The sequence below is a fragment of the Marmota marmota genome, unplaced genomic scaffold (assembly GCF_001458135.2).
Source record: "Marmota marmota marmota unplaced genomic scaffold, marMar, whole genome shotgun sequence".
NCBI classification, from domain to species: Eukaryota; Metazoa; Chordata; class Mammalia; order Rodentia; family Sciuridae; genus Marmota; species Marmota marmota.
The window spans coordinates 2,843,863-2,871,712 of NW_025999982.1; the positions used below are offsets into that span (position 1 = coordinate 2,843,863).

General features: G+C 39.0%; 1 protein-coding gene across 1 annotated transcript in view; it reads right to left on the reverse strand.

Annotated features, from left to right (window-relative positions):
- Nucleotides 1–23,451, reverse strand: part of Nudt3 (nudix hydrolase 3) — a 45,199-nt gene extending 21,748 nt beyond the window's left edge. The window contains exon 1 of the mRNA XM_015487335.2: nucleotides 23,301–23,451. Within this exon, the coding sequence (XP_015342821.2) occupies nucleotides 23,301–23,354 (54 nt within the window). The 5' untranslated portion in view covers nucleotides 23,355–23,451. The remainder of the gene's footprint in view (nucleotides 1–23,300) is intronic.
- Nucleotides 23,452–27,850: the final 4,399 nt, after the last annotated feature.

Below are 27,850 nucleotides of genomic sequence, written 5' to 3' on the forward strand. Positions count from 1 at the left end.
GGGGGGGGGGGGGAGAGAAATGAACAGGCAGAGCACAAAGAATTTTTAGCACAGTGAAAATGTTTCAAATGACAATGGTGGCTACACATTATTATATCTTGACCAAGGATGTCAGCTATGGACTTTGGGTGATAATGTGTCAAAGCTGGTCCACTGACTGCAGCAACTGTACCATGGTGGGGAGGGATGTTGACAATGGGGGAGGCTATACATGAGTATGGTTAGTGGGTTTATGAGAATTTTCTATACTTTCCACTTGGTTTTTCTGTGAACCTAAAAATGCTTAAAAACTAATGTTAAACAAAACTAAACAACTTTTAAAATAGAATGATTAAACAAACTATGGCATATTCATGATATCCTTCAAAACAATCACATGTATACCAAATAATATGAGTGGATGGTCACAATATAAGCAGTTAATCAAATGCCCAAGTTCCAGGATTAAAAAAAGACTTATTGGTCTGTATGAAATTACCAAAATGTTAAGTTTTTTTTTTTTTTTTTTTTGAGATGGTATTTCACTATGTTGCCCAGGCTGGCCAACTTTTGGTGTCAAATGATGCTCCTGTCTTGGCCTCCCAAGCCTCTGGGATGACAGGTGTGCACCACCAAGCCTGGCTCTGAAACATTTAATAACACATATATTCAATTCACTGAACAGAAAGTTTATTTGAAAGTGGCAATAAACTGCAACTACCTTTCTTACTCTCATTCAGCATCGTTCATTTTATCATGTTAGCTATTCTAATAGGTGTATAGTAGCATCTCACTTGTGGATAAAATTAAAGGTGACTTTTTAAAATTAAAAATTACTTATTAGATACTGTACCAGAGTATTTTTACAAATATGCACTCAAGAGGAAAAAAATGGAGGCTTAAATGTTGTAAAGGTTTGCTTGACTAAAACTAAGATTTAAACAGATAATCTCTTGATGCTCTTTGTAACAATGTGATTCTATGACCTCATAAAAATAGATTCCACTAAACATCACAGTCCCCAAATAGGCAGGCAGGCACCTTCCCTGCTCCTCGCAAGCTTCTCAAGCCTAAGGATCTTCTCAGCGATGTCCTCATTCAGCTCTGTACCCAGAGCGTTGCTGGTCACACAGCCATAAATAGTTGATTGCCATCTTTCAGCTCTTATAAATCTTAGTTAAAGCATGCCACGGAGGAGCTCTGGCTGTCTTGGTTAAAAATGATATGGTTCCACTCTTTAACTGCCTTCCTCTCCATTTTAAAAACCCACTTCAAAAGCTTAGCCCTCTGGAGAGTGGTTTTTTGGCTTACTTTGAAACCAAACCATATCGTTTGAGGGCCTGATGTGGAGCCCTACCAAGTTTCTCACCTGACAGAAGCCGCAGTGCAGACGGTGTACCAGACTGCCCCTTATGGTCCCTCAGCCACGAAATGTAGTGAAAGGAACAAAAATGGAGTGAAATGTTGGTCCTGGTGGTGCACACTTGGAATCCCAGAAACTCAGGAGACTGAGGCAAGGGGACGGCAAGTTCAAGACCAGTTTGGTCAACTTTGGGAGACCCTGCTTCAAAATAAAAAAATAAAAAGGACTGAGGATGTAGCTGAGTGGTATAGAGCCGTGGGTTCAATTCCCAGTTTCATCAAAAAGGGAGGGGGACAGCAAATGCAATGACCGCTTTAGTAGTATTCAAGAAACCTCCTAGAACTCCCACCTGATCTGAAGTCACATAGAAGAACTCTGAATGATCAAGAATGGCAGGGGATGGACTCTAAGTAAAGGTATTTAATATGGCACAGATAAAAATGCTTGGGCCTACCACTTACAATGGGAGCAGTCTGTTGTTGGAAACTGAATTTCCCATCCTCCACACCACAGCGTTTCTTTACCTATAAAGGAACTAATTATAAAACTATTAGGAAAAACCAGCAGGATGGAGTCTCTCTCCTCCAGGCTAAACACCTTAGACAGTATGTTAGACAAAGGAAATGGCAATTACAAAGGCCCTGAGTGGGAAAGGCCTGGTGTTGGAGGAACAGCAAGGAGGTTCAGGGCTGGCTGGAGCTCAGTAAGAAAGATGGAGTGAGAGATGAGGAGGCAGACCACTGGCCAACCTAAGAGCTGCAGGTCAGAAAGCCCGCGAATGACATGACCTGTCATGTCAAGTTGGGGGGAGCCCAGTTGGGCATGGATGATTCACCCACCCTTCTGTTTACCTACCCACCCACGAACTCAACCACTCACCTGCTATTCTTTTTGCAGTACTGAAGATTGAACACAAGGATGCTTTACCACTGAGCTACAATCCCCAGTCCTGTATTTTTTATTTTGAGGCAGGATCTTGCTAAATTGCCAAGGCTGACCTTAAGTCTGCAGTCCTCCTGACTCAGTCTCTCAAGTTGCTGGGTCCACTGCAGCAACCTGGTTCTTTTAAGAGAATCATTTTGGCTGCTGGATCAAAAATAGAAGAGGCGAAAGTTGTGGAGGGAACAGAGGAACTGAGGTAAGAGGCAATGGTGATTTGGACCTCAGTGGTAGAGACGTGTATTTGAAGGTAGAGCCAACCAAGGGACTAAGTATTAGGTAAGAGAAAAGACAGAAAACAAGGATGATTTTAGTTTTTCAGGTGAACCAACCAAAAGGATGGAATTGCCATTCACTAAGATGGAGAAGACTGCTGGAGGAGCAGGTCTGGGAAGGTCGTGGACTTCAGGTTTACATATACTGAGTTTCAGATGCCTGCTGGAGTTCCAAATGGAAATACCAAGCAGGCAAGTTGAGGAGAGCCGCGTTGGGGATGGATGATTCACCCACCCTTCTGTTTACCTACCCACCCACGAACTCAACCACTCACCTGCTGTATTTGCTTTTCTTTCAAGGTTACTGGGGGCTAAACCTTGAGCCTTGCACTAGCTAGCCGAGTGCTCTACTGCTGAGCGACATCCCCAGCCCTCACCTACTATATTTAAAGCTCTGAAATCACCAAGAAATAAAGAGGAGGCAGACAAGAAGAAAAAAAAGGCAAAGGACTGAATTTTGGGGTATTCAACATTTAGAGGTGAAGAAATGAAGAGGAATCAGCAAACTTAAATAGATGTACAAGAAAAAATTATTCGCGAGTCTCCCGGCTCCCAAAGGTCTTCTGCGCTCCGTCTGTGATGCTTCTGGCTGGGATCTGAGGGCTTATGGAGCATGGCTTCACCTTGCATGAATTCAAGTCTCACAGAAAGCATGAAATAAAAATGCTCATTTGTGTTTTAAGTTTTGGTAGGTAGTAATAGGTAATAGTTTCTAAGTTCGTAAGTATCAGCATCACCAACAAAAGGGGTCCCAAATACAACAACATTCTTTAATTCACAGGCTGATTAGCATTTTTGATGATTCTTCAGGGAGTACTTCTGGACAAAATGTCTTTTACCCCTTTAAAAATTAACCTAGACATTAACAGTCTCACAGATTGCATGTGAACTATCCCTTCTCCAACTAACCTAATCGTCAATAAGCATTCTAACTAGGACAAAAAAATAAAAATTCTAAGAATTGGAAGATAAAGTTTTGAAGTTGAAAATAAGCTTGCTTCAAAAGCAAAAACAAAATCCTAACTAAAGTTCTTTGGTTTCATTTCTTTAGATCCAAGAAGACGACAATGTGGGAAAGAATTTCAGCAATTCTAATTTTAACTGTTCTGAGCTCAAAAATATCTCTTTAGAATTCTTGCGGGGAGGGCTATACCATTAAGTACTTTAAATATGAATTTTCACAACTGGATGATGGCTCATATGTCTGCCCTGACTCTAGAAAACACAACAGGATTATAAAAAACTGGTTGTTTTTTTAAGATAAAGCAAAAGTTCCTTAGGTCTTCCTTTGAGTTCACCTCCTTCCCCAAAGGCAATCACTATGATCAGTTTAATAATTTCTCTTTCCAATTCTATAAATATATTTACATATATATGAACACACACATGTATAGGCATTAGTATATTTCAGTTTATACAAATGGGACCACATTTGCCATCTTATTTAACTTCATGTCTTAGAGGATGCTGTGTTAGGATATACAGATTTCCTATCATCTAGTTTATTTTTAAACTAGGTGAAAATATATAATATAAATGTCCATCTCTTATTGATGGACATGTAGATGGTTTCTAATTTTTTGCTTTTATAAACCAAGTTTTGATGAGCCTCTTTACATGCTTCTTTTTTTCTTTTAATTAATTTTTTTTTATTTGGGGATAGATTTAGGTAGAAAAATCGTGATGACTGTACATGCTTCTTTGTGTCCATGAACAAACATTTCTTGGCAGATGCTTAGTGAAAATGCTGGGGTGAGATATAACCAAGAGGCACAGAAAGTTACAAGATTTGGTCAATGTGTCCTTGACTGTGGTAGGAAGAGAGGACTCTGGGAGAAAAGGAATGGTAGGAAATGACAGCAAAGAGAAGTGCTAGAAAACCCTGTTTCCTCTTATATTTTTATGAAGCTCTCAATTCGTCCCAATATCTGATATTTGAGATTCTCCTTCGGAAGCCTGCAGTTGAGAAGGAACCCTATAGCAGGCTGGGAAAACACAGAATACATCAAAATGTTACAAGGTGGGGTAATAGCTCAGAGGTAGAGTATGTTTGAGGCCCTGTGTGAAATTCCTAGTTTAAAAACAAAACAAAACAAAACAAAAAATCCTAGTGGCAAGAAAAAATTAAATTTTCTTCTTTTTATTTTTCTCTTTTTAAAATGTCCATACTAAATACAAATATTGTAACCAAAAAGAAAAAAAAAGCAAAATTTACAGCCTACACTACAATGGGATGGTGAATAAAGCACTTTATACATCAGCCCATAAAGTCATGAAAGTTCCATTAAACGTAGTGACCAAGTTGAAAAGCCAAAGAGGGGGCAGGAGGGAACCATGAATCATGTTGCACGTGTGGCAAGCCATGACACGGAGAGCAGGTGGAATGACCACTTCACGGGGCCCAAGACACAAAGACATTCTTAAGGTTGTTAATATATGATGCCTCCTTCAAACTCACTGACAGAATTTATTTATAAATCTTGGCTAATTTGACAGAAACAAGACACCAGCTTGTTTTACTTTGCATTTACCTGATGATCAGTGAGATGGAATATGTCTTTTTTCAGTTATTATTTCCTCTTCGCTGAGTGGCGAATCCCATGGGAGAACAACCACTCCAGCTGGGTGCTGTGGCCCACCGATGTAATTCTAGTTACTTGGGAGGCTGAGGCAGGAGGATCAGAAGTTTGAGGTGAGCCTGGACAACTCAGTGAGACTCTCAAAAAAAAGGAATCACCATTGCTATCTTCCCCAGTCCATCCCATGGATTTGCAAGTCACTGAGCAGAACTATAATCTCACCACCACACCCCGGTCTAAGAACCTCCTCCATTGTGAACTTCTCTGCCGGGGTGCCAGAGCCCTCCGCCACCCTGCTGTACTCGTGACCCTTCTTTTCTTCTACTGTATCTACCATGTTCAGAAGCCCACAGCAAGAGCCTGGCAGAGTTACCAGTTAAGCATGAGCAATTAAGCAACTAGGATCTGAGGACAAAAGGAATTCCCAGATCTGCCAAAATGGCACTTCTCCACAACTGAGACTGCCCCCAAGGGCACTGTGGAAGTGTATGTCTTTTGGTTTTGGTGACGATGGAAGGGAGGCACATAATGAAAGGGACCAGGATTGCTAGATGTCTTGAACTTGGAAGGATGGTCTTACCATTCTGTGGTTCTGTGGGCTGGGCGCAGTGGTGCACACCTGTAATCCAGTGGCAATGGGAGGCTGAGGCAGGAGGATTACAAGTTCAAAGCCAGCCTCAGGAATTTAGCAAGGCCCTAAGCAACTCAGCGAGACCCTGTCTCTATATAAAATACAAAAAAAAAAGGCTAGAGATGTTGCTCAGTGGTTAAGAGCCCTTGGATTCAAACTCTGGTACCAAAAAATAAAAAAAATAAAGATTAGTTCTGTGGGACTTTTTTTTAAAAAGTCTTGCCACACATTTATGCAGATGGGAAACATGGATTTAACTCTTTAAGCCTAGAATAGACCCCCCCCTTTTTTTTTTAAAGACAGAGAGAGAGAGAGAGAATTTTAATATTTATTTTTTAGTTCTCGGCGGACACAACATCTTTGTTTGTATGTGGTGCTGAGGATCGAACCCGGGCCGCACGCATGCCAGGCGAGCACGCTACCGCTTGAGCCACATCCCCAGCCCCTAGACCCCTTCTTTAGTTGATAAATATTAATACAGAAGAATGTATTAATTACAAAGCATTTATTATAGAAAGGAGGTATCAGGTTTGACAAGATTGAGAACCACTCTGATTTAAGTAATCATTTAGCAAATATACGAAGAGAAGAATGGTAACTGAGTATACAGGAGTCCACCACACAGTAGTACCTTTTTTATCAGCACAATAAGGGTATCTATGGGGCCCAGATCTACACAGAAGAAATTAATAATCTCCCTGCCCAGTTCTCAGATTGTTTCCTAACTTGTTTTATTATTTCTCTGTCTGAAAACAGCTCCCAAATGAGCTGAAGAAGCCACTGTACTTAAAATAAATCAAACTAGAATCCAGGTTTAGAAAGAAAAGTTAAGCAACACCTTCCTGCTACTGCCAATTATTTCCTAATATTGTCTTTGTCATTTATCCCCAATTCAAAGCAACCCAGATTCAATTCCTAAATGACACAACGCTGCACCAAGAGCTATCCAGTCTACTCCTACCAGTGCTCCTCCCTAAAAGCAACATTTTAAACAACCGAGAATCTATTCTCAGGTTCTATGACATTTCTCCTGAAAATCCTAGTACTTCTGTTCTAATTTATTTAGTTTTGTGTTTTGCACAAACATGTGTTACAAGCCAATTAAAATTTTACTGGCAGTTGCTGCTTTACAGCACTAAAATTTACATCTCTCAAGATCCCATGCTTTATGTTAGAACAAACAATGTTTTTAGAAGCCAGTAACAATAATGTTATCAGAATAATGTTATTAAACCAATATTTTAAGAGATACAAACAGAAAATGAAAGAAAAAGGCTTGTAATGTTAAATTTGAAGCAGAAATATTAACATGAGATCATAACTCTTAAAAAATGTTTTTTATTTCTGTCTCCTGAAAGAGCCTAGGAGCAATGGTACCGAGTAGCACCTTAACCTTGATGTCTATATAACATTTCTACACAACATTTTCTACTAAAAGGGAATTCACCAGAGAAATGGCTGATAACAGGTCTGGGTTCAAGAAAGGTCAAGGTTGACAGGACTGGGATTGTGGCTCAGTGGTAGAGCACTCGCCTAGCATGCCCAGGGCCCTGGGTTCGATCCTCAGCACCACATAAAAAATAAATAAATGGAATAAAGGTATTGTGTCCAACTACAACTAAAAACATAAATATTAAAAAAAAAGAAAGGTCAGGGTGAACCTGGAACACAATTCAGGGGTAATATATCATGATTATGACATTTACAACTTTTTTTTTTTGGTACTAAGAATTTAACCCATGAGTGCTTTACCACTGAGCCACATTCCCAGTTCTTTGATTTATTTATTTAGAGACAGGGTCCAAGTTGCTTAGGGCCTTGATAAATTGCTTAGGCTGGCCTTGATCTTGCTACCCTCCTATCTCAGCCTCCCAAATTGCTGGGATTATAGGCATGTGCCAACGTTCTGGTATCTATAACTTATTTAAATGGCATAGTTACATGCTGAAACAAAATATAGGGAGGTAAATATACAGAGATAAAGCAAAAATATGTAAGATCAAAAGATGTTATATTTAGAAGATAGTAGTTTTAAAAATAGTTTATTTTACTAAAGATTTTCTTGTATGTTTGAAAAGGTTCATGATTGAAAAGAAACAAATAATTAGCAATAGAACTGTAAAAAAAAAATGTGCTTTTTGTCTTTTCATTTTTCGATGTATTATTTTTACAATAAGAAAAATGGTAAGCTAAGGTGAGCACCGGCTTAATCAAGGGGTCAACCTTGGCCTGACTAAAAGAATCACTAAGTGCTTTGAAGGAGCACTTAAAACCTCTTAGAATCAGGCTAGGGTTGTAGCTCAGCGGTAGAGTGTTCACCTAGCACGTGTGAGGCCCTGGGTTCAATCCTCAGCACCACATAAAAATAAAAAAAACCTCTCAGAATCAGGGCCTTACAAAGATTATAATTTTGGGGGGGGGGGTTTGTTTGCTGTATGGTGCTGGGGATTGAACCCAGGTCCTTGCTCATGCTACAGAAGCACCCAATTACTGAGTTACATCCCCCTTCCAGCCCTTTTTCTAATTTGATTTGAGACAGTCTTGTTAAGTTGCCCAGGCTGGCACTGAGGTTGCTTTCCTCTTGCCTCAGTCTCTCAAGTAGTTGGGACTACAGGCATATGCCACCACATCCAGCTTTCTCTCTCTCTTTTTTATTTTGGTACTGGAATGGAATCCAGGGTCTCATGCATGCTAAGCAAGTGCTTTACCACTGAGCTACATCCCCAGTCTCAGCTCTATTTTTATTATTTATTTACTTATTTATTATTTATTTTGGCATTGAGGATCGAACTGAGGGGGTCTTAGCCACTGAGCCACATCCTCAGCCCATTTTTATTTTTAGACAAGGTCTTACTAAGTTGCTTAGGGCCTGGCTAAGTTGCCAAGCTGGCTTTGATCCTGTGATTCTCCTGCCTCAGCCTCCCAAATCCCTGGGGTTATAGGCATGTGCCACAGAGGCCAGCTTTCAGTTCTACTTTTTTGTGTGTCGGGAGGCAGGTACCAGGGATTGAACTCAGGGGCACTCGACCACTGAGCCACATCCCCAGCCCTATTTTGTATTTTATTTAGAAACAGGGTCTCACTGAGTTGCTTAGCACTTTACTTTTGCTGAGGCTGGCTTTGAACTCGAGATCCTCCTACCTCAGTCTCCCAAGCTACTGGGATCACAGGTGGTCAGTTCTATTATTAAAGCGATATTTTTATACATCACTCTAGTGGATATTCCTAGTCAAAATTATCTATATTTTTAAACTAAAATAGTCACTAACACAAATATGTAAGAACATTATGAATATCAGTTTTCATAGAGTCAATAGTGTCTACTAAGAGTTTTTGCAAAAGTCACAATGATAGTCACCAAAACTCAATCTTCCTGAAGATAATTCTAAAAGTAAACATGGAAGGAAGATAGGAGTAGATAGCTGCCATTTTCTATTCCATGTGGAATAGAGGAGTTCCTCTGAAAAAAACAGTATCCCCTGAGCTGAAATTTCACTTGGCCATATGAGCACACAGCAAAAGCTGAGCACAGGGATCTTCACAATTGTACCTCAGCCAGGCCTTTCACTGAGGACGTGTCTATGCCAAGGTTTCTTTTCATCCCTGAACTGTAACTGAGAAGCCAGGTCCTTTCTAAGGTCTCAGCTGCTAGAAACAGAAGATTCAATACCGATTCACTCACAGGCCTGAAAGGTCCTGTGGGCTGCAGGATTCATTTTGTTCTCTAATGTAAAATGGCCTCACAACAGCTTGTACATCAAAACGTGGGATGTTTTCTCTGTTCATTTTATGTATTCAAATTTATTTCTTCTAAGAACAAGCTCTTAACTTCTTTGTATATATTTTTGTGTCTCTGCTTTCCTAGAAGGGCAGAATAACGAAGCTTCCTCACCAAAAAAAATCCATGTTTGCCAGGCATAGTGGTGCACGCCTATAATCCCAGTGATGCAGAGGGCTGCAAATTCAAGGCCAGTCCCAGCAATTTAGCAAGATAATGTCTCAAAATAAAAATATTAAAAGGGCTGATAATGTGGCTTAGTACGAAGTGCCCATCGATCAATTGATCAATCAATCTCAAAACAAAACCAAACCCCCCCCCCCCAAATAAAAATGGCTGGGATGAAATGAGTGACCCATTACTGCAGCCAAAAAAAAAAAAAAATCCATGTTAGGTAAACAAAACCTTTCTTGAAATTTTTATGACTATGCCACAGTTCCTAATAAATCCTTTAAAGAGAATAAATTATTCATGTAAAACTAAAATGTACTAATAAAAACATAAATAAACTCTAGAAAAGATTCTATACAAGAAAAGAAAGAGACGGCATAAAACAGAATAAAGCTATTTCTATCATAAAAAAGAATGAAATCTGACAAAACTTTCCTATGTACACATATGAATGCACTACAGTGAATCTCAACATTATGCATATCCACAGACTGGCATCCTAATTAGAATAAGATATACTCCGTTTTTTAAAAGAATAAAAAATTAAAAAAAAATTATCAGACTAAAATCAGTACATGTAGTGTACTAGGTGGCAGATACTTGTATTTTGTAATGCTGTGACTAAAAGAGCTTAAAATGTCTTTTTCCAAGTAAAAATAAAGTCATGGTGATCCTGATGAACACGCAATTTGCCTTGGGGAAAGCAGCGTCCATCATGTCAGTGCGCTTCAGTTTCCAGCTCAAGATGTTGAATATGGTTGGCATATAAGTATTTATGTCTATTTTGTACCCAGCCATTTTTTTTTTTTAATGTCAAATAGAAAAATTCTTTGTCGGGCTGGAGTTGTGGCTTAGCAGTAGAGCGCTCACCTAGCATCTGCAAGGCCCTGGGTTCAATCCTCAGCACCACATAAAAATAAATAAAAGTATTGTGTCCAACTACAATTAAAAAATAAATATTAAAAAAAAATTCTTTATATATTTTTGTACCTGTTTTATGTTTGTTTGTTTGTTTGTTTTTGGTACTAGGGATTGAACCCAGGGGCACTTAACCACTGAACTAGATCCCCAGCCCTTTTTATTTTTTATTTTGACACAGGGTCTTGCTAAGTTGCTGAGGCTGGCTTTGAACTTGCAATCTTCCTGCCTCAGCCTCCTGAGCTAGGGATTACAGGTGTACACCACCTGCCCAACTTATTTTTATACCTATGTTAAAGATAAATCTATAGGTCCAACAGACATACATGTACATTAAAAATTGGTAATTCATATTCATGTATTTAAAATCCTTTAAAAATTAAACAATAAGAATTCAGAGATGGTCATCTTAATAAAGCCTGCTTTTAAACAAACAAATGGGGTTAACTGATGGTCTCTTTTAATTTACAGCAATTTATAACTAGATATGCACTTTCTCATTTAAAATGTTTATTTTTTTGGGGGGCTGGAGATGTGGCTCAATCGGTAGCGCGCTCGCCTGGCATGCGTGCGGCCCGGGTTCGATCCTCAGCACCACATACAAAGATGTTGTGTCCGCCAAGAACTAAAAAATAAATAAATATTAAAAAAAATAAAATAAAAAAAAAATAAAATGTTTATTTTTTAGTTATAGGTGGACACAGTATATTTTATTTTATTTTCATGTGGTGCTGAGGATCAAACCCGGTGCCTCATGCATGCCAGGCAAGCAGTTTACCTCTGAGACACAACCCAGCCCTATACTTTCTCATTTTAACATTTCTGTTAAATATATTCCAAAGGTTAAAAACCTTCACTGGCTTTCACTTATTACTTAGGAGACTGAAAAAAGGAAAACTATCTTCTTCTAGGAGGCCAGAGTTTCAGTTTGAGCTCGAAATTTGGAACACAGCTGATTCACCTAATTAAGAACAAATTTTAGTTATTTTTCATTATTAGCCTTTCATTATTATTGTTGTTATTGCTTTTTTAATCCAAAAGCAACTTTAACATTTTGAAAAAACATTTTTTTAAATTAGTTGCTTACATTGAAAGATCAGGAGATCTCACTCGAGAACTCATCTTTCAGGATTCCCTGGAGACGGCTGAGGACCTGGCCACGTGACGTTTCCCTCACCTTCCCAACTTTATTAAGGTACAACTGCTGAATAAAATTATATATAGTCATGGTGCAGAACACAATGTTTTGATGGATGGATGTGTATACGCCTGGTCTTAGCTGCCACATGACAGCTGGCGGGGCCTGAGCAGGGGCTGCCGTGAGGTTAGGGCAGGCTCTCCATACTTTGCCAAGCCCACACACACTGCCAACTGCCTGTCCTCCTCCCTATAAGCTTAAGAGCTGGAGAGTCCTGGTCTATAACTTTACCTCTCCTAATTCCCCAAACTGTTTTACTTATGTTAAAATGATTGAAAATATTCTTAATTCATTCTTTTTTTTTTTAAACTAGAATTCAACTGAGAAGTGCTCTCACCACTGAACTACATCCCAAGTTCTTTTTAAAAAAATTTTTTAAAATTTTTTAGGTGTAGTTGGACACAATGCCTTTATTTTATTTATTTGTTTTTATGTGGTGCTGAGGATCAAACCCAGGGTCTCACACGTGCTAGGAGAGCACTCCACCGCTGAGCTACAACCCTAGCCCCTCCCCAAGTCCTTTATATTTCTGTTTTTTTTTAAAAATATTTTTTAGTTGTTGATAAACCTTTATTTTACTTATTTGTATGTGGTGCTAAGAATCGAACTCAGTGCTTCATGCATGCTAGGCAAGCCCTCTACCACTGAGCCACAACGTCAGCCCCAATTTATTTCTGATTTTGAGACAAGGCCTAAATTGCTGAGGCTGGCCTCAATCTTGAGATCCTCTGCCTCAGTCTCCTGAGTAGTACAGATTATAAGTAAGTATGCACCACTGTGCCTGATTATTATTCATATTTTAAAGTTTGCTACTAAATGACATATATTTTGTGACTAAAGTTCTAGATTTTTAAAATGTTTTTTTTTTTTTTCCTGGTACCAGGGACTGAACTCAGGGGCACTTGACCACCGAGCCACATCCCCAGCCCTATTTTGTAGTTTATTTAGAAACAGAGTCTCACTGAGTTGCTTAGTGCTTCGCAGTTGGTTGAGGCTGGCTTTGAACTCCCAATTCTCCTGTCTCAGCCTCCCAAGCCACTGGAATTACAGGCATGCGCCACCACGCCCGGCTTTAAAATGTTATTTCTTTGATAAATTCTGTGACACCCTACCATCTACCTTCTATTCACAACTGTTTGGGCCTGGTAAAAAGTAAACACATACTGAGCTTACACTGAACCTTCACTTTTTCTCATTCTACATCCAGTTAAACATTTATGAGCTTAAAAGAAAAAAAAAGGTTACAAAAGAATTTCTTAAATTACTACCAAGTAGTCACAGACTTTAAATGTTATACTCTTGTGTAACAGGAGACATGAAATTCTGCTTTCCTGTTACAGACAATTCTGAGATACCATATGGACCCTCTTGATTGCTATAATATAAATATAAAACCAACCTTTTTCAGGGACAGGAAATGCATAATAGAGGAATTGGGATTAAATACACACACACACACAATACATACATATATATGGATATATATATATATATATATATATATATTGGAGGCAGGGTACTCAGTGATACTGCCTACCACTGAGTCACATCTCTAGCCTATTTTTATTATGAGACAGGATCTCACTAAGTTGCTGAGGCTGGCTTTGAATTTATGATCCACTTGCCTCAGCCTCCCAAACTGCTGAGATTATAGGTGTGTGCCATCTCATCTGGCATCCCCAGCTCTTCTAGTTGTTTTTTTTTTTTTAGACATAATCTCACTAAGTTACTTAAGGCCTCATTAAATTGCTGAGGCTGACCTTAAATTTGCAACCCTTCTGCCTCCGTCTCCAGAGTTGCTGAGATTATAGGCATATGCTACTGCACCCAGCAAACATACAGATTTTTAAAATAAAGTTCACTATGGCATTTTCTATGTTCTTATCTGAAAATGCAATGAGACCAAGAAGGGTTACAATAAACTCTTGTCAGACTGCCATAAAACAGATTAGGAGGACTGAAGATAATTAAGAAGCAGCTCTGAACTCTTTTTGTGTGGTACTGGGGATTGAACCCAGGGCCTTGCGCATGCTTGGCAAACAATCTACCACTGAGCTACATCCCCAGCCCTTTAAAAAAGCTAAGTTACACAGGGTAGCCTCAAACTTACAATCCGCCCTGCCTTGGCCTCCCAAGTAGCTGGGATTATAGGCATGTACCACAGCAAACAGCAGCTCTGAACTCTTGAGGTCCCATTAGGGAGGTAAACTTGCTTCTTGGCAGTGGTTCACAAGTCCAGTGACCATTGGTCCCAGTGACTACAGTAACTGAGCCCAGGAGTTTTGAGACCAGCCAGGACAACATAACAAGAACTTGTCTAAAGAAGGGAAATGGTCTTAATAATAAATATTACATTAGGTATCAAGACTTTCAAACTTTTTCTTTAATAAGGCTGATTACGTCAAACATGCTGTGAAATTTTTACATACATACATTTTACATAAATTCTGACAGTCTATGAAAAGCTTAAGGGAGGATAGTGAGGTATAGGAAAGATAATGAGACATCACTAACTTGAAAAAATTTCCAAGATGATGAGTTTTATACAGCAAAGTGTATTGTAGTAAGATAGAAGCACAGAGAAGTGCAACATTAGGGTTACAATTCAGAGAGACCAAGTACGCATTGTCTTGAGGTGAGCCTATGTCACAGGCTAATTAGGCTGTATACAAATGCTTTATGTACTTAATTTTCTCTTGCTTTGTTTTCAGATGTTCTCTATCTTTGTGATAATGCTCTTGGTTTGACTGAGGTGAGAAGGGGTGAAAGGAATGTAACAAGAACAGAGGCAGAGGGTTTCAGAGCCAGCTTCTCTTTCACCCTGTGATAAGGGTTTTACCTTTCCCATTGAACTTAGCAAGAAAGAACACCTAAGGACCACACAATGAGGTGCCTTTCTTTTGTAACTACAGAGACTATCATATGGATGTTCACACAAGCTTTTGCTGCCCTGGGCTAGGAATGCACTGTTGTAAGGCTCACAGCAGGCCCTGAGAAAAAGTCTGGTCCCTCTAACCCTGTGAGGGTCACTATAATAGGATTTTGATTGTGAGCAGCTAAAATGTGGAGGGCAGTTTATAAAGGAGAACCTTTTAGTTCTTCCTTTAAGTGTTGTTGATGATGTTTCAAATGTAAAAGATTTATGTTTCTGAATTCAACCAACATGCTGAATATTTTAAGCTGAGTTGAACAAGAATAGGGAGAGTTTAGTGATACCTAGGCCTGAACATGCCATGATAAACTACTTAATAATCTCATTCTATTCATGCTTACATAGGATTTTTTTGGGGGCGGGGTACTGGGGATTGAACTCAGGGGAACTTGACCAATGAGCCACTTCCCAGTCCTTTTTTGTATTTTATCAAGAGCCAGGGTCTCACTGAATTGCTTAGCACCTTGCTTTTGCTGAGGCTGGCTTTTTAAAAAAAAATAAATAAATAAATAAAAATAAAACAAACAAAAAATAATAATTTTTTAATATTTTTTTTTTAGTTTTTTAGGTGGATACAATATCTTTATTTTATCTTTGTGCTGAGAATCAAACCCAGTGCCTCACGCACGCTAGGTGAGCATGCTACCACTTGAGCCACATCTCCAGCCCGAGGCTGGCTTTGAACTTGTGATCCTCCTGCCTCAGCCTCCCGAGCCACTGGGATTACAGACACGTGCCACCGTACTGGCAGGAATTTTTTTTTCTAGTAACAAAATTTATGTTCAATGCAGAGAATCTGATAACCTACAAGCTGACCCAAAGATAACCAATGTGAACATTCTGGTAAACATTCTTTCAAGGAGCACAGCATTAGGAGAACAGGTATTCAAGCTAGAGGTCCTGGATTCAAGTCCTACTGTGAGTACAAGGCATAATTTGGGCAGATCATTTAATTTCACTGAACCTTAGTGTTTTTCCCCTTGCCTGTCAAATGTAGATAATAACAGTTACAATGTCACTGCAACATACAAAATGCTTTAGAGCAGACTCACATGCAGTAAGTGTGTAATAAGTGTTAACTATTATGCTGTCTACACAAATGGATATACCCTTTTCTTTCCCACCAAATGGTTCCACATCATAAATCCTGTTTTATCCTGCTTTGATCCCTTAGAAATGTGTTACAAACATTTTTCTGTATGAATAAACACCTTTACCACATACACAGAAGCCTTGATGAAGTTGCAGCAGTCAGTACTTACGCAGGGTTGCCTGCTTTATACCACACGACCTCACCACTGTGAGCACAGCTAAAGAGTAAGAAATCAGCCAGGCGTTGTAGCACACCCCTGTAATCCCAGCGGCTCAGGAGGCTGAGGCAGGAGCATCACCAGTTTAAAGCCAGCCTCAGCAAAAGTGGGGTACTAAGCAATTCAGTGAGACCCTGTCTCTAAATAAAATACAAAATAGGGCTGGGGATGTGGTTCATGTGAGTGCCCCTGAGTTCAATCCCTGGTACCACCCCGCAAAAAAGGAAAGAAAAGAAAAGATCAGTTTTTCTAGTGAGCAAACATCTTTCTTTCTTTCTTTTTTTAAAAAAAAATTTTTTACTTTTAGGTGAACACAATATCTTTATTTTACATTTATGTGGTGCTGAGGACTGAACCCAGTGCCTCAAGAATGCTAGGCGAGCACTCTACCACTGAGCCACAACCCCAGCCCCTAGCAAACATCTTTACATCCTAGAAATATTATTTTAGAATTAGATATAGAAATGTTTAAGTGAATCGAAATAACAGTAAAATATTTTTTGTGTTAAGGAGACTAGAACATGCATGAGGCCCAGGTTCAGACCCCAGCACCACAAAACAAAACAAAACAAAACAAAAAATAAATAAAGGGAAGGAGACTAGACACATTTTATGATTTTGTGATGTTTGTAAGAATCAACCTATTTGTTAGACTGGCGGTCTTAGAATATCACATTAAAAGAGTATTACTGAATAATTTATTTATAACTTGTGATGTTAAGTTAGAAATCTTAACAAGCTTATATACAGTATGGGAATATTTAAAGAAATCTAAGACTTGGCCAGGCAAGAGGGCTCACTCATATCTGTAATCCCAGCAACTCAGGAGACCAAGGCAGGAGAATCACAATTCAAGGACAGCCTCGGCAACTAAATGAGACTCTCAAAAAGACTAGGAATGCCGGCCTGGGGCTGGGGCTCAGGCTCAGCAGTAGCGTGCTTGCCTAGCACGTGCAAGGCCCTGGGTTTGATCCTTGGCACCACATAAAAATAAATAAAAAATAGGGGACGGGGTTGTGGCTCAGTGGTAAAGCGCTCACCTAGCATGTGCGAGATACTGGGTTAGATCCTCAGCACCACATAAAAATGAATAAAATAAAGGTATTGTGTCCAACTACAAATAATAATTTAAAAAAAAGACTAAGAATGTAGCTCAGTGGTACAATGTCCCTGGGTTCAATCCCCAGTGCTTAAAAAAGAGGAGGCAGGATGAGGAGACTTAGACTCATTTGTAAGTTTAAGAGTCACAAGTTTTTGTTTTTGTTTTAATTAAAGAGCTTTGTAAGTTTTCTGTTTAACTCAGACAAATGAAGTTTTTCAAAAGCACATACACTAAATTAATTAATGCCATTTGAAATGTGAAGGTTATCAATTAACTGTTACAGGTATTTATAACAGTTTATAAGGACTTTTGAAAGCAATTATAAAATCTATGCTTAAAAACAAAACAATAAGATCTTCAAGCACACAGAAGAACTTAGGTTTTGACTATATCTTAAAGTAATATTAACATTTTGAAAACTGAATTTCTAAATATTGCTTTCTATTTTACAGGTACATGGTCTTAAAGGACAATAAAAAATACCTATCAAGATCTTCCCTGGGGGCTGGGGATGTGGCTCAAGCGGTAGCGCGCTCGCCTGGCATGCGTGCGGCCCGGGTTCGAGCCTCAGCACCACATACAAACAAAGATGTTGTGTCCGCCGAAAACTAAAAAATAAATATTAAAAAAATTCTCTCTAAAAAAAAAAAAAAAGATCTTCCCTGGGACGGGGTTGCGGCTCAGTGGTGGAGCGCTTGCCTAGCATGAGTGAGGCACTGGGTTCAATCCCCTACACCACATAAAAATAAACAAATAAAATACAGGTATTTTGTCCATCTATAACTTAAAAAAAAATTTTTTTTTAAAAGATCTTTCCTGATTTCAAGTCTAATTCTCTGTTGATGGATGTGGAACTGGAAAAACTACCCTCCATTCTTTTTTTTTTTCTTTTTTGGTACTGGGGATTAAACTCAGGGGCACTCAACCTCTGAGCCACATCACATCCCCAGCCCTATTTTGTATTTTATTTTAGAGACAGGGTCTCACTGAGTTGCTAAAGGCCTTGCCATTGATGAGGCTGGCTTTGAACTCGTGATTGTCCTGATTCAGCCTCCCACTCTATTCTATTTTGTTGTAAGCCAAAGAATTGTAATTTTTATTGTGTGTACAACATTTTATTTATTTAGAACTTTATTTGAAGATAAGAGCAGTTAACATTTCTTTATCCTTTCAATGACTCTGAAATAAAGTATGGGGTATGATGAAATGAACTCTCCTTTGTTTTCAGGAGAAAAAAATGTGTAAGGTTAGGCAGGATTCGTAAGGGCTGAGAATGGCAGAGGGGCTTAATCTCAAGATCAGGATTCAGGGCTGGGGATGTGGCTCAAGCCGTAGCGCGCTTGCCTGACATGCGTGCGGCCCGGGTTCGATCCTCAGCACCACATACAAACAAAGATGTTGTGTCCGCCGAAAACTAAAAAATAAATATTAAAATTCTCTCTCTCTCTCTCTTTTAAAAAAAAAAGATCAGGATTCACTTCAAGATAGGATAATGAATAGCAGGTAAGACATTAAGTATATGAGGAACATAATTTAATGATCTGTGGTGCATATTTCATTTCCTTGTTTCACAAACACTTCATTTCTACTTCTCGCTATCCTTCCGTTTACCCACAGAGGAACGGAATCAAATTTCCAAGGAACAAATGGTAAGCACAGTACCCTATATCCTTCCATACTCACTGCATTTCCTCTTTTTTTTTTTTTAATCTTATTTTTTTTTTGGTGGGGTTCTTTTTTTTGTCTTTTTTGGAACTGGGGGTCAAACCCAGGGCTTTGCGAATGCAAGGCAGACGCTTTGCCACTGAGCTACATCCCAGCCCCTGCATTTCCTATTGCAACCAATGACATAGTAACTGTTATTTTCTATTCTACATCTTAGCTGTACTCCTGTAACGCAAGGCAATTCAAATATAACACCAAACCAAACAAAAAACAAACAGCAATAGTAACAACTAAGGCCAGCTTTCCTGAGACAGATGTCAAATCCAAGCAAGTGTTACAAAAATAGAATTGTTGAGAATTCAAATTATACTACAGAACTATAGGAACAAGAACTTCATAGAGGCTGGGGATACAGCTCAGTTGGTAGAGTGCTTGCCTTGCAAGTACAAAATCCTGGGTTCAATCCCCAGCACACACACTCACATTCAAATAAGCAAACAAATAAATAAAATAAAAAGTCATGGTACTAATATAAAAGCAGACACATAGAGCAGTGGTACAGAATAGAAGACACACAGACAAACCCAGTCATCTGATCCTTGACAAAGGTGCCAAAAACATACATTGGAGAAAAGTCAGTCTTTTTAATAAATGGTGCTAGGGAAACTCGTTATCCATATGTACAAGAATGAGACTAGACCCTTCTCTCTCACCCTGCTCAAAAATCAACTCAAAATGGATCAAAGATCTATGAGTTAGACCAGAAACTATGCAACTTCTAGAAGACAATGTGGCGTCAACATTCCAACAACTTTCTCAACAGGACCCCTAAAGCTCAGAAAAAAATGCCAGGAGTTAGTAAATGGGATGGCATCAAATTAAAAATCTTCTGCATAGCAAAGGAAGCAATTAAGAATATAAAAAGAGGGGCTGGGGTTGTGGCTCAGCGTAGAGTGCTAGCCTAGCATGTATGAGGCCCTGGGTTCGATCCTCAGCACCACATAAAAATGAATTTAAAAAAAAGTACAATACCTTTCTGTCCAACTACAACTAAAAAAATAAAATAAAATTTAAAAAAGAATACAAAAAGACAACTTACAGAATGAGAGAAAAATCTTTGCTAGTCACTCTTCTCAAAGAGGATTATATCCAGAAAATATCATGAATTCAAAAAACTTACCACCAAAAAAACCGTAGACCCAATTAATAAATTGTCAAGATTCTTAACTGTAGTCAACAGAAACCAATCTGATTAGTTCAAGAGAAGAATTTGTCAAACAATAAATAAAAACAGCTTACAGAACCATTGGGAGAGCTGAAGAAACAGACTGTTGGGCAAGGTGCCAGGAACAATACCCCAAAACACACTGCAGACTGGGCTGCCAAGGGAGCTGCTCCCTCAAGGATGGACCAGGAAGCTGCCAAACAAAAGGCACCAGCTAAATCAGGAAGCTGACACTATAGCTGCCAATCCAGACCACATCTGCTCTGTCAAAATGTGTGTCACCAAAAGGATGGGCCGGCTACCCTCAGAACCTGACCTGCTTCTCTCCTTGTGATTACCTTAAGCAGTCTTGTGCAAGTGCTTTATATAGGGCAAACCTCAGTTCACCAGGGAGACTTAGTTGTGACTGTCAGGAGAGTGTGGGAAAAGCACTTTTGAGTGTTCTAGTCTCACCATGTCCCAAAGGAACTACAATGGATATGCAGACAGCCAATCAGAATCCAGCCCTCAAAGAGCAAGTTCTCTCCACACCCCATGGAGAGGAATTCTCAGAACACTTCTTTGTACAAATTCAATATTCTAATACAGGGGGTTCTCAAATCATCTGAGGATCTTATTTAAAATCAGATTCTGGGGGCTGGGGATATAGCTCAGTTGGTAGAGTGCTTGCCTCACATGCACAAGGCTGTCGGTTCAATCCCCAGTAAAACACACACACATACACACACACACACACAAGTAAAATCAGATTTGGAGACTAGGTCTGGAGTAAAGCCTGAGGTTTTCTGTTTCTAACAAGAAATGGTGACACTGACAGTGCTGGTGGAGCAGCCACACTGAGTATCAAGGGCTCACACCGTTTCTGTTTTTATTTAAACAAACAACTTTTTAAAAAATCTTTCATCACTGGTTTTATAAATAAAGCTTTACTGGAATGCAGGTCCATTTTGTTATGTATTATGTGTTATCTCTGGCTACTTTTGCCTTACAATGGCAGAGTTAAGTAGTTGCAACAGAGACTGTCTGACCTGCATAATGAATTTTTCTACTCTAAAAGTATATATTATCTGTCCATTCTTTTACACTATAGAATGAGGATATAGTGTCACATTGCAATATAAGTATTTTTAACAAGATAAAGATTTTATCTTCTATTGGTTATGCTTTTAAATTGTTTTATATTCAAGTCTTAAAAGGCTTCTGAAATCCTAGTCAGTAAAGGCTACCAGTTTTTTTCTAATATTTATTTTTTAGTTGTAGGTGGACATAATATCTTTATTTCATTTTTATGTGGTGCTGAGGTTTGAACCCAGTGCCTCATGTGGCTAGGCGTTTGTACAAGGAACTGTCATTCCCTTTGCTGGGGCCTAATTTAAGCATGGGCTTATGAAGCAACTCTGGACCACCAAACATAAAGAGTCTACAGGGGTATTCCCAGGGAAGGTTTCTTTCTTCCAAATAAAAAGAGACCCCTAAGGCAAAACTATTTATCCTGTATTTGAAGAGTGTGTGAAGGTAGAGCAGGAGAAGCCACATGGTGACCACAAGGAGAGGAGCCAGGAACAAAAGCCAATGTACCAGGGATGGTGGAACAAAAAGGTGGGAAAGCCCGGGGCTCTTGGTACCACTGAGTCAGCCAACCTGGGACTTGTGATGTGATATGATAAACCTGTTATTGAATAATAAGGACATATTCTTTTCCCCTGCATAAATCTTAACAGATAAGAGTCACATATTATTTACAAAGGACATTCATACTCATGTTCTCATTTGAAACTCACTCTATCTCCCCTCCTCCCATGGTGGAGTAAACAGGAAGATATTCAAGTGAAGGGCCAAGTTCAGAGAGTTTAAAACTATTTTTTTCCACAGGTCACGAAGCTTTTAACTAACAGAATGAGAAACCAAGATTTCCATGGCTGACTTCCTTTCATCATATACCCTCTGGATTCCATTTGGTTCCACCAGGTTAGTCTCCTCAGTAGCCACTGTGAGAACACCTTCTCATGTCTACTCTGTTGATGTTTATCATTTCCTGTATCTGATCATTTCCATTTTGGGTATTTCTTCAGAATCTGCATTATTCCAGCCACTGTTCCATCTAGCACAGATCTATGTATTAATATTATTGTCTATTTATTTAGTATGTGTATTAGGCTCAGGAAGAGGGGAATTTTATATGGGAAATATGATTTTTGCCTTTGGAGATTACAATCCAGTTACAGATACCAAATACAAGATAAAATGAGTTAGACATAAGCCAATGTAAGCCTGTAGGAGTTTGCAATGAGAAACCTAGGATGTTCTTAGGATACAATTAGTCTAAGGGGACCTCAACAAGAGCTAGACCCAAAACAAATGTAGAATGTAGACTAGCCCTAATGTTACTTTATATGTTAGTCTTAAATGCCCTCTAGAACAAGGAAAGGGATTTTAAGACATACTGCCTATGTGTGCCAGGGTAAGAACATGAGGACAATAAACCTTATACAATTAATTATGAGTCCTAAATGAGATACCATATGCAGAGCAGAGCATGGTGTTGCCACAACAGGCTATGGAGAAACATCAGTTCCTTCCTCTTGATTCTAAATTTCAGTCTGTTTCTCAGTTTCCTCCAGACTGCAAAATCGTGAAATATGGGAACTAAGGGCCCATGACTTGACTTTTTCTGTTTATTTGGAAGACTCTTATATTATGGCCTAGGAACTTACTACATGTATGTTGAATACCATATGACTAAATAAAAAAGAAGATGCTGTCATTTTTTCAGGCTGCACCATTACCAGCTCCGGCTAACAGAACTGTTGCTTTAGCCACCATTTATTTCATGGCTAGGATCCAGGAAGCATGGGAGAAAAGGGTCTCTTCTTCCTCCTCATCCCAAGGTTAATGAGAATGAGCCATTATACTAATGAAGACTGTTTTGTTTCTTAGGGCTGATACTTGATCCTCTGCCACAGGTAACAGGCAGTGTTGGAGGAGATCCATGGAAAGTCACAAAGGACTGTCAGGTATCACTGGATATAGTTACCACTACTATGAGTGTCTGATAAACATTACCATGTCACACCCAATCATTCCTTTAATCAAGAAGACACATGGTAACCATTAGATGGTATCTCTGTGATCTTAAGTATGCTTGTTCAGTGGGTGGTGATAAATTAAAGAATCACACAGATAGGACAGGCTCATGGTCACGAGGTACAGCTGCGCCCTTTGCTTCAGTACATACCTCCTCGCAAACTTCACGGACTGCTGCTACACTTGGCTCCTCCTCAGGCTCCATGCCACCTCCAGGGACAATCCATCGGTCTGGATGGCGACTACTGCTCACCAGCAGCACCTGAAGTCACAGAGGTCACACGGAAAGGGTTAAAAATTTAAAAAGACATTTGGACAAATGTAGTTTAAACCCCACAAACGCTGAAGTTATAATTAAGACCCATTCCTTATTTACGCCTCTCCAAATTGCTTTTTTATAAGATAGGTTTCTGTTTCATTTCAAAAGGACACTCTGCCTAGTAAAAACAGAAGGGTACCTGCTTGACCTCTCCTCAGACTCAGTCCTCAGTCTCATCTCCTCCCTGTCCCTTTCTCTAAAGCCCGTTGAACATATACCTGACAAAGTTACCAAAAGACAACTTTAAAAAATGCTACTAAAGGGCTTGTAAGCACCAAGAGAGCTGCCAGAAGGCACCCTTGGCTGTGGTTGCCACCATGGTCCAATGCTTTCCGTCCACAGTTCTCTCTCCTGTGTGTCCAAATTCTTGTTCTATCAGGTGGCCACAGGCCAATGTAACTCACCATCCTAAATTCTCTAAGCCCTAAGGGTGTAATGAGAACCTTCCTCTATGGGAGAAGCAGAATATTATTTTTATCATTCTCTCAGGGGAAATAAATCTGGACTTTTTAAACTAGGAAATGTTATTAATGGAAAGAAAACTAAACAAACCACATAAAAAACACTGTCATAAAATATAGTTTCACTAATTAAAGAAAAAAGAATACAGCTTTAGTAATTGAAACTTAAACCAGTATTCTGATCACAGCTGAAATAAAATTTAAATGTCTCTACTTCCTTTCCCTTCCCATCTTTGGGACAAATGCTAAGTAAAGTCAGCTGGACTCTAATTGGGAGGTAGAGTTGGACTGGCATTATTTCTAAAACTAAAGGAATGCTTAACTATTTCTGAATCTCCTCTCTGATGATGATGACTGGGCCTCCCTGTTCTAAGCCATTTTCCCTGTGAGCTCTTCACTTCTGCTCTGCAGTCATTCTGTTGCCCTCTCTGGCCCATTTACCCCAATGCCTTCTGGTCACTGACCTTCCAGTCACCTGCCTCTCTCCCCCTTGAGGTCTCTCCAATTATGGGCCTTTGGAAATTCTATCCTCATCCTTAATTCCTGTTTCCCTGCCATGGCAGATTCTCCCAGTTCTCACCTACAACACCTGCGATGTGCAGACTGAGTGGAGACCATGAAGTTAGGGAAAGGGCATGAACCCACATCCGTTACAGACTGAAAGAAATAATGTCTTACATGTAGTATTTTGAAAAAACTATGTAAGTTCTGCTTTGATTAATACAATGCAGAATAATTTAACTTTCTATGAAATCCACAGTAGTTTTTTTGTTGTTGTTGGTACGTATGTATGTTCAATTAAAGAATACTCACAATATAACGCAGAGGCTCTATGAAATTTTGCCATTAAAAAAGAGTCCCCTACTCAGATCATATACAAAATTAACTCAAGATGAACCAAGTTAAATTTAAGAACTGAAACTAAAAAAAAAAGAAAACATAAAGGTAAATCTTCATGATTTTGGATTTGGCAAATTCTTGGATATAACACCAAAAGCATGAATAACAAAATAAAAAATGACAAATTGGACTCTATCAAAATTTAAAACTTCTAGGCATCCAAGAACACTGTCAAGAACGTGAAAAGACATGGGGCTGGGCTGTGGCTCAGTGGTAGAGCACTTGCCTAGAATGCATGAGTCAGTGGGTTCGATCCTCAACACCACATAAATATAAAATAAAGATACTATAACCACCTTAAAAAAAAGAATGTGAAAAGACAAAAGAATAGAAAAAAATAACTGCAAATCATGTATCTAATAAAGGCACAGTATCTAAAATATAAAAAGAACTCTTACAATTCAACAAAAGACAACATTTCCAAGAAGACATACAAATGGCTAATAGACACATGAAATGATGCTCAGCATCACTTAGTCATTAGGGAAATGTAAAATCACAATACTTCATACCCATAAGGATAGCCTTAATACAAACAAAAGGGACATAACAAGTGCTGGCAAGGATATGAAGAAACTGTACATTGCCGGTAGAAGGCAAAATGATTCAGCCATTGTGAATCGTTTTGAAAACAGTTCGGTGTTTCCTCAAAAATTCACATAAACTGGGTGCAGTGGTACATATCTATAATCCCAGCAACTTGGAAGGCTGAGGCAGGAGGATCGCATATTTGATGTCATCCTGGGCAACTTAGTGAGATGTTGTCTCAAAAATTAAATGGGCTGAGGGTGCAGCTCAGTGGCACTCCTGGGTTCAATCCCCAGTACCAAAAAAAAAAAAAAAAATTAACATAAAATTACTGTATGACCAGAACTGGGGATAAGGTTCAGTTGTAGAGCACTTGTCTGCCATGTGGGAAGCCCTAGCTTTATATCCCCAGCACTGAACATACACAAAACTATTACCACATGACCTAGTAATTTCTAGGTATATACACAAAAGAACTAAAAATAAGAACTCAAACAAAAACCCGCACACAAGTGTACAACAGTGCTATTCAGAATAACCCAAATGTCTATCAAAGAGGATGATATCCAAACAAAATATAGCTGGGTATGGTGGTGCACACCTGCAATCCCAGAGACTCAGGAGGCTGAGGCCAGCCTCAGCAATTTAGTGAGGTCCTAAGCAACAGTGAGACCCTGCCCCCTGCCTCAAAATAAAAAATAAAAAGAGTGGGGATGTAGCTCAGTGGTTAGGTGCCCCTGAGTTCAATTCCCAGTATTAAAAAAAAAAAAAAAAAGGCAACATATTCACACAATGGGATATTATTTGGTCATAAAAAGAATGCACTGCTGACACACAACATGAATAAACTTGGAAACACTACACTACAAGAAGTCAGACACAAAATGGAATATATGATATGATTCCATTTATATGAAATATGTACAACAAGTAAATTCATAGAGAAAAAAACAGACTGGTTGTTGCCAGGGACTGGGAGGGAGGAGAAATGGTTTGCAAGTGCTTAACTGGCACAGGTTTTATTTTGGGGAGACCAAAGTGTTCTGAAAGTAGATCAGAAGCAGTAAATATCAATGAATTATTTACTTTAAAACGGCTAATGTTGGGACTGGGATTGTGGCTCAGTGGTAGAGCACTCGCCTAGCATGGGCGAGACCCGGGTTCGATCCCCAGCACCACATAAAAATAAAGACATTGTGCTGTGTTCATCTACACCTAAAAAATAAATATTTTTTTTAAAAAAAAGGCTAATGTTATGTTACATGAATTTCATCTCAATTTTTCAAAACCCAGTTTTCAGACGTGAGCTGGGTGTGGTGGTGCACATGCCTGCAATCCCAGCGGCATGCCTGCAATCTAATCGATGAGAAACAGCCAAGAGGAAAACGCAGTAAAATCAATTAATCCTTCACTAATTTGTTATATAAATGACAATAAAGTCCTTCTTCCCCTGTCTCCTAGAAAAATGTTTTCCAGCCTTTCTAAACCTAAGCATGACTTCAAAGGCTGACTAGGTCCATTCAGCCAAGGCTTAGTCCAAATGAAAAATCTTTATGGGAACATTTCAAAGGTAAAGCAAAGAAAAGGAAAACTCTGACATAAAATATAACCAATCAATTTTTAAATTTCAATCATTGTGAAAGAGTAATTGGTAAATCTAGCTTGTGTTATTGCTTCGCACATTCAAAGCTTGACTATGAAGTAAGACTGTCTGTAATAACGCCTCATTACTTTTAGTCACACTTCAAAGCAAACACTTTTACTGGTAAATAGCTCTCCTCAGTAAGTTTCCTTGACAACCTGTTGAAAACTTACTGCCCGAAACCCCAAAACAAAAGAGAAAGTTCTTTACTTAGCCAGGGCCTTACTCCTTCCTGCCTTGTAAAATGCTAAAGGATGTTCTGGTCAGTAAATTATTTGTTGGGGGAGGGGGAAGATGCCGGGGACTGAACCCAGGGCCTTGAACATTAAATTCTTATCATGAAGTTTAATTTTGACACACAAAATACTCTAAAAAATAAATTAAGTGACAAAGTTCCTAAAAGATTCTGAAAGTAACGTGCTAAGGGGGGGATCCTAGAATTTATCATTTGTTCAAAATATATTCAATAGGCACCATCACAAGCCAGGACTGGAGATACAGAAATTAAAACCACTGCAATTTTAAGACAGATCATAGTGGAGTACGGTCAACCAAGAACCAGACCTTTATGAAGCTTTAGACATTGAGAAAGGTGACAGCACAGAGATGGATAAACACACCGTTAGGCTCATGATATGGTGACTGTGTATACAGCAGGCAGGAATCAACAAGGAAGGGACAATTTGTTTTCCATGTGGACACAGAGAGGAGATCATCATATCAACTACGACACGCATGTACAATGAAAGAATTAAAAAAAAAAAGTAAGAATGATAAATCTAATGGAGGGAGAGAGAAATACAGCAATGTTTTATTTCTTAATTGCTTTTCCTTTTTTTTTTTTTTTTTTT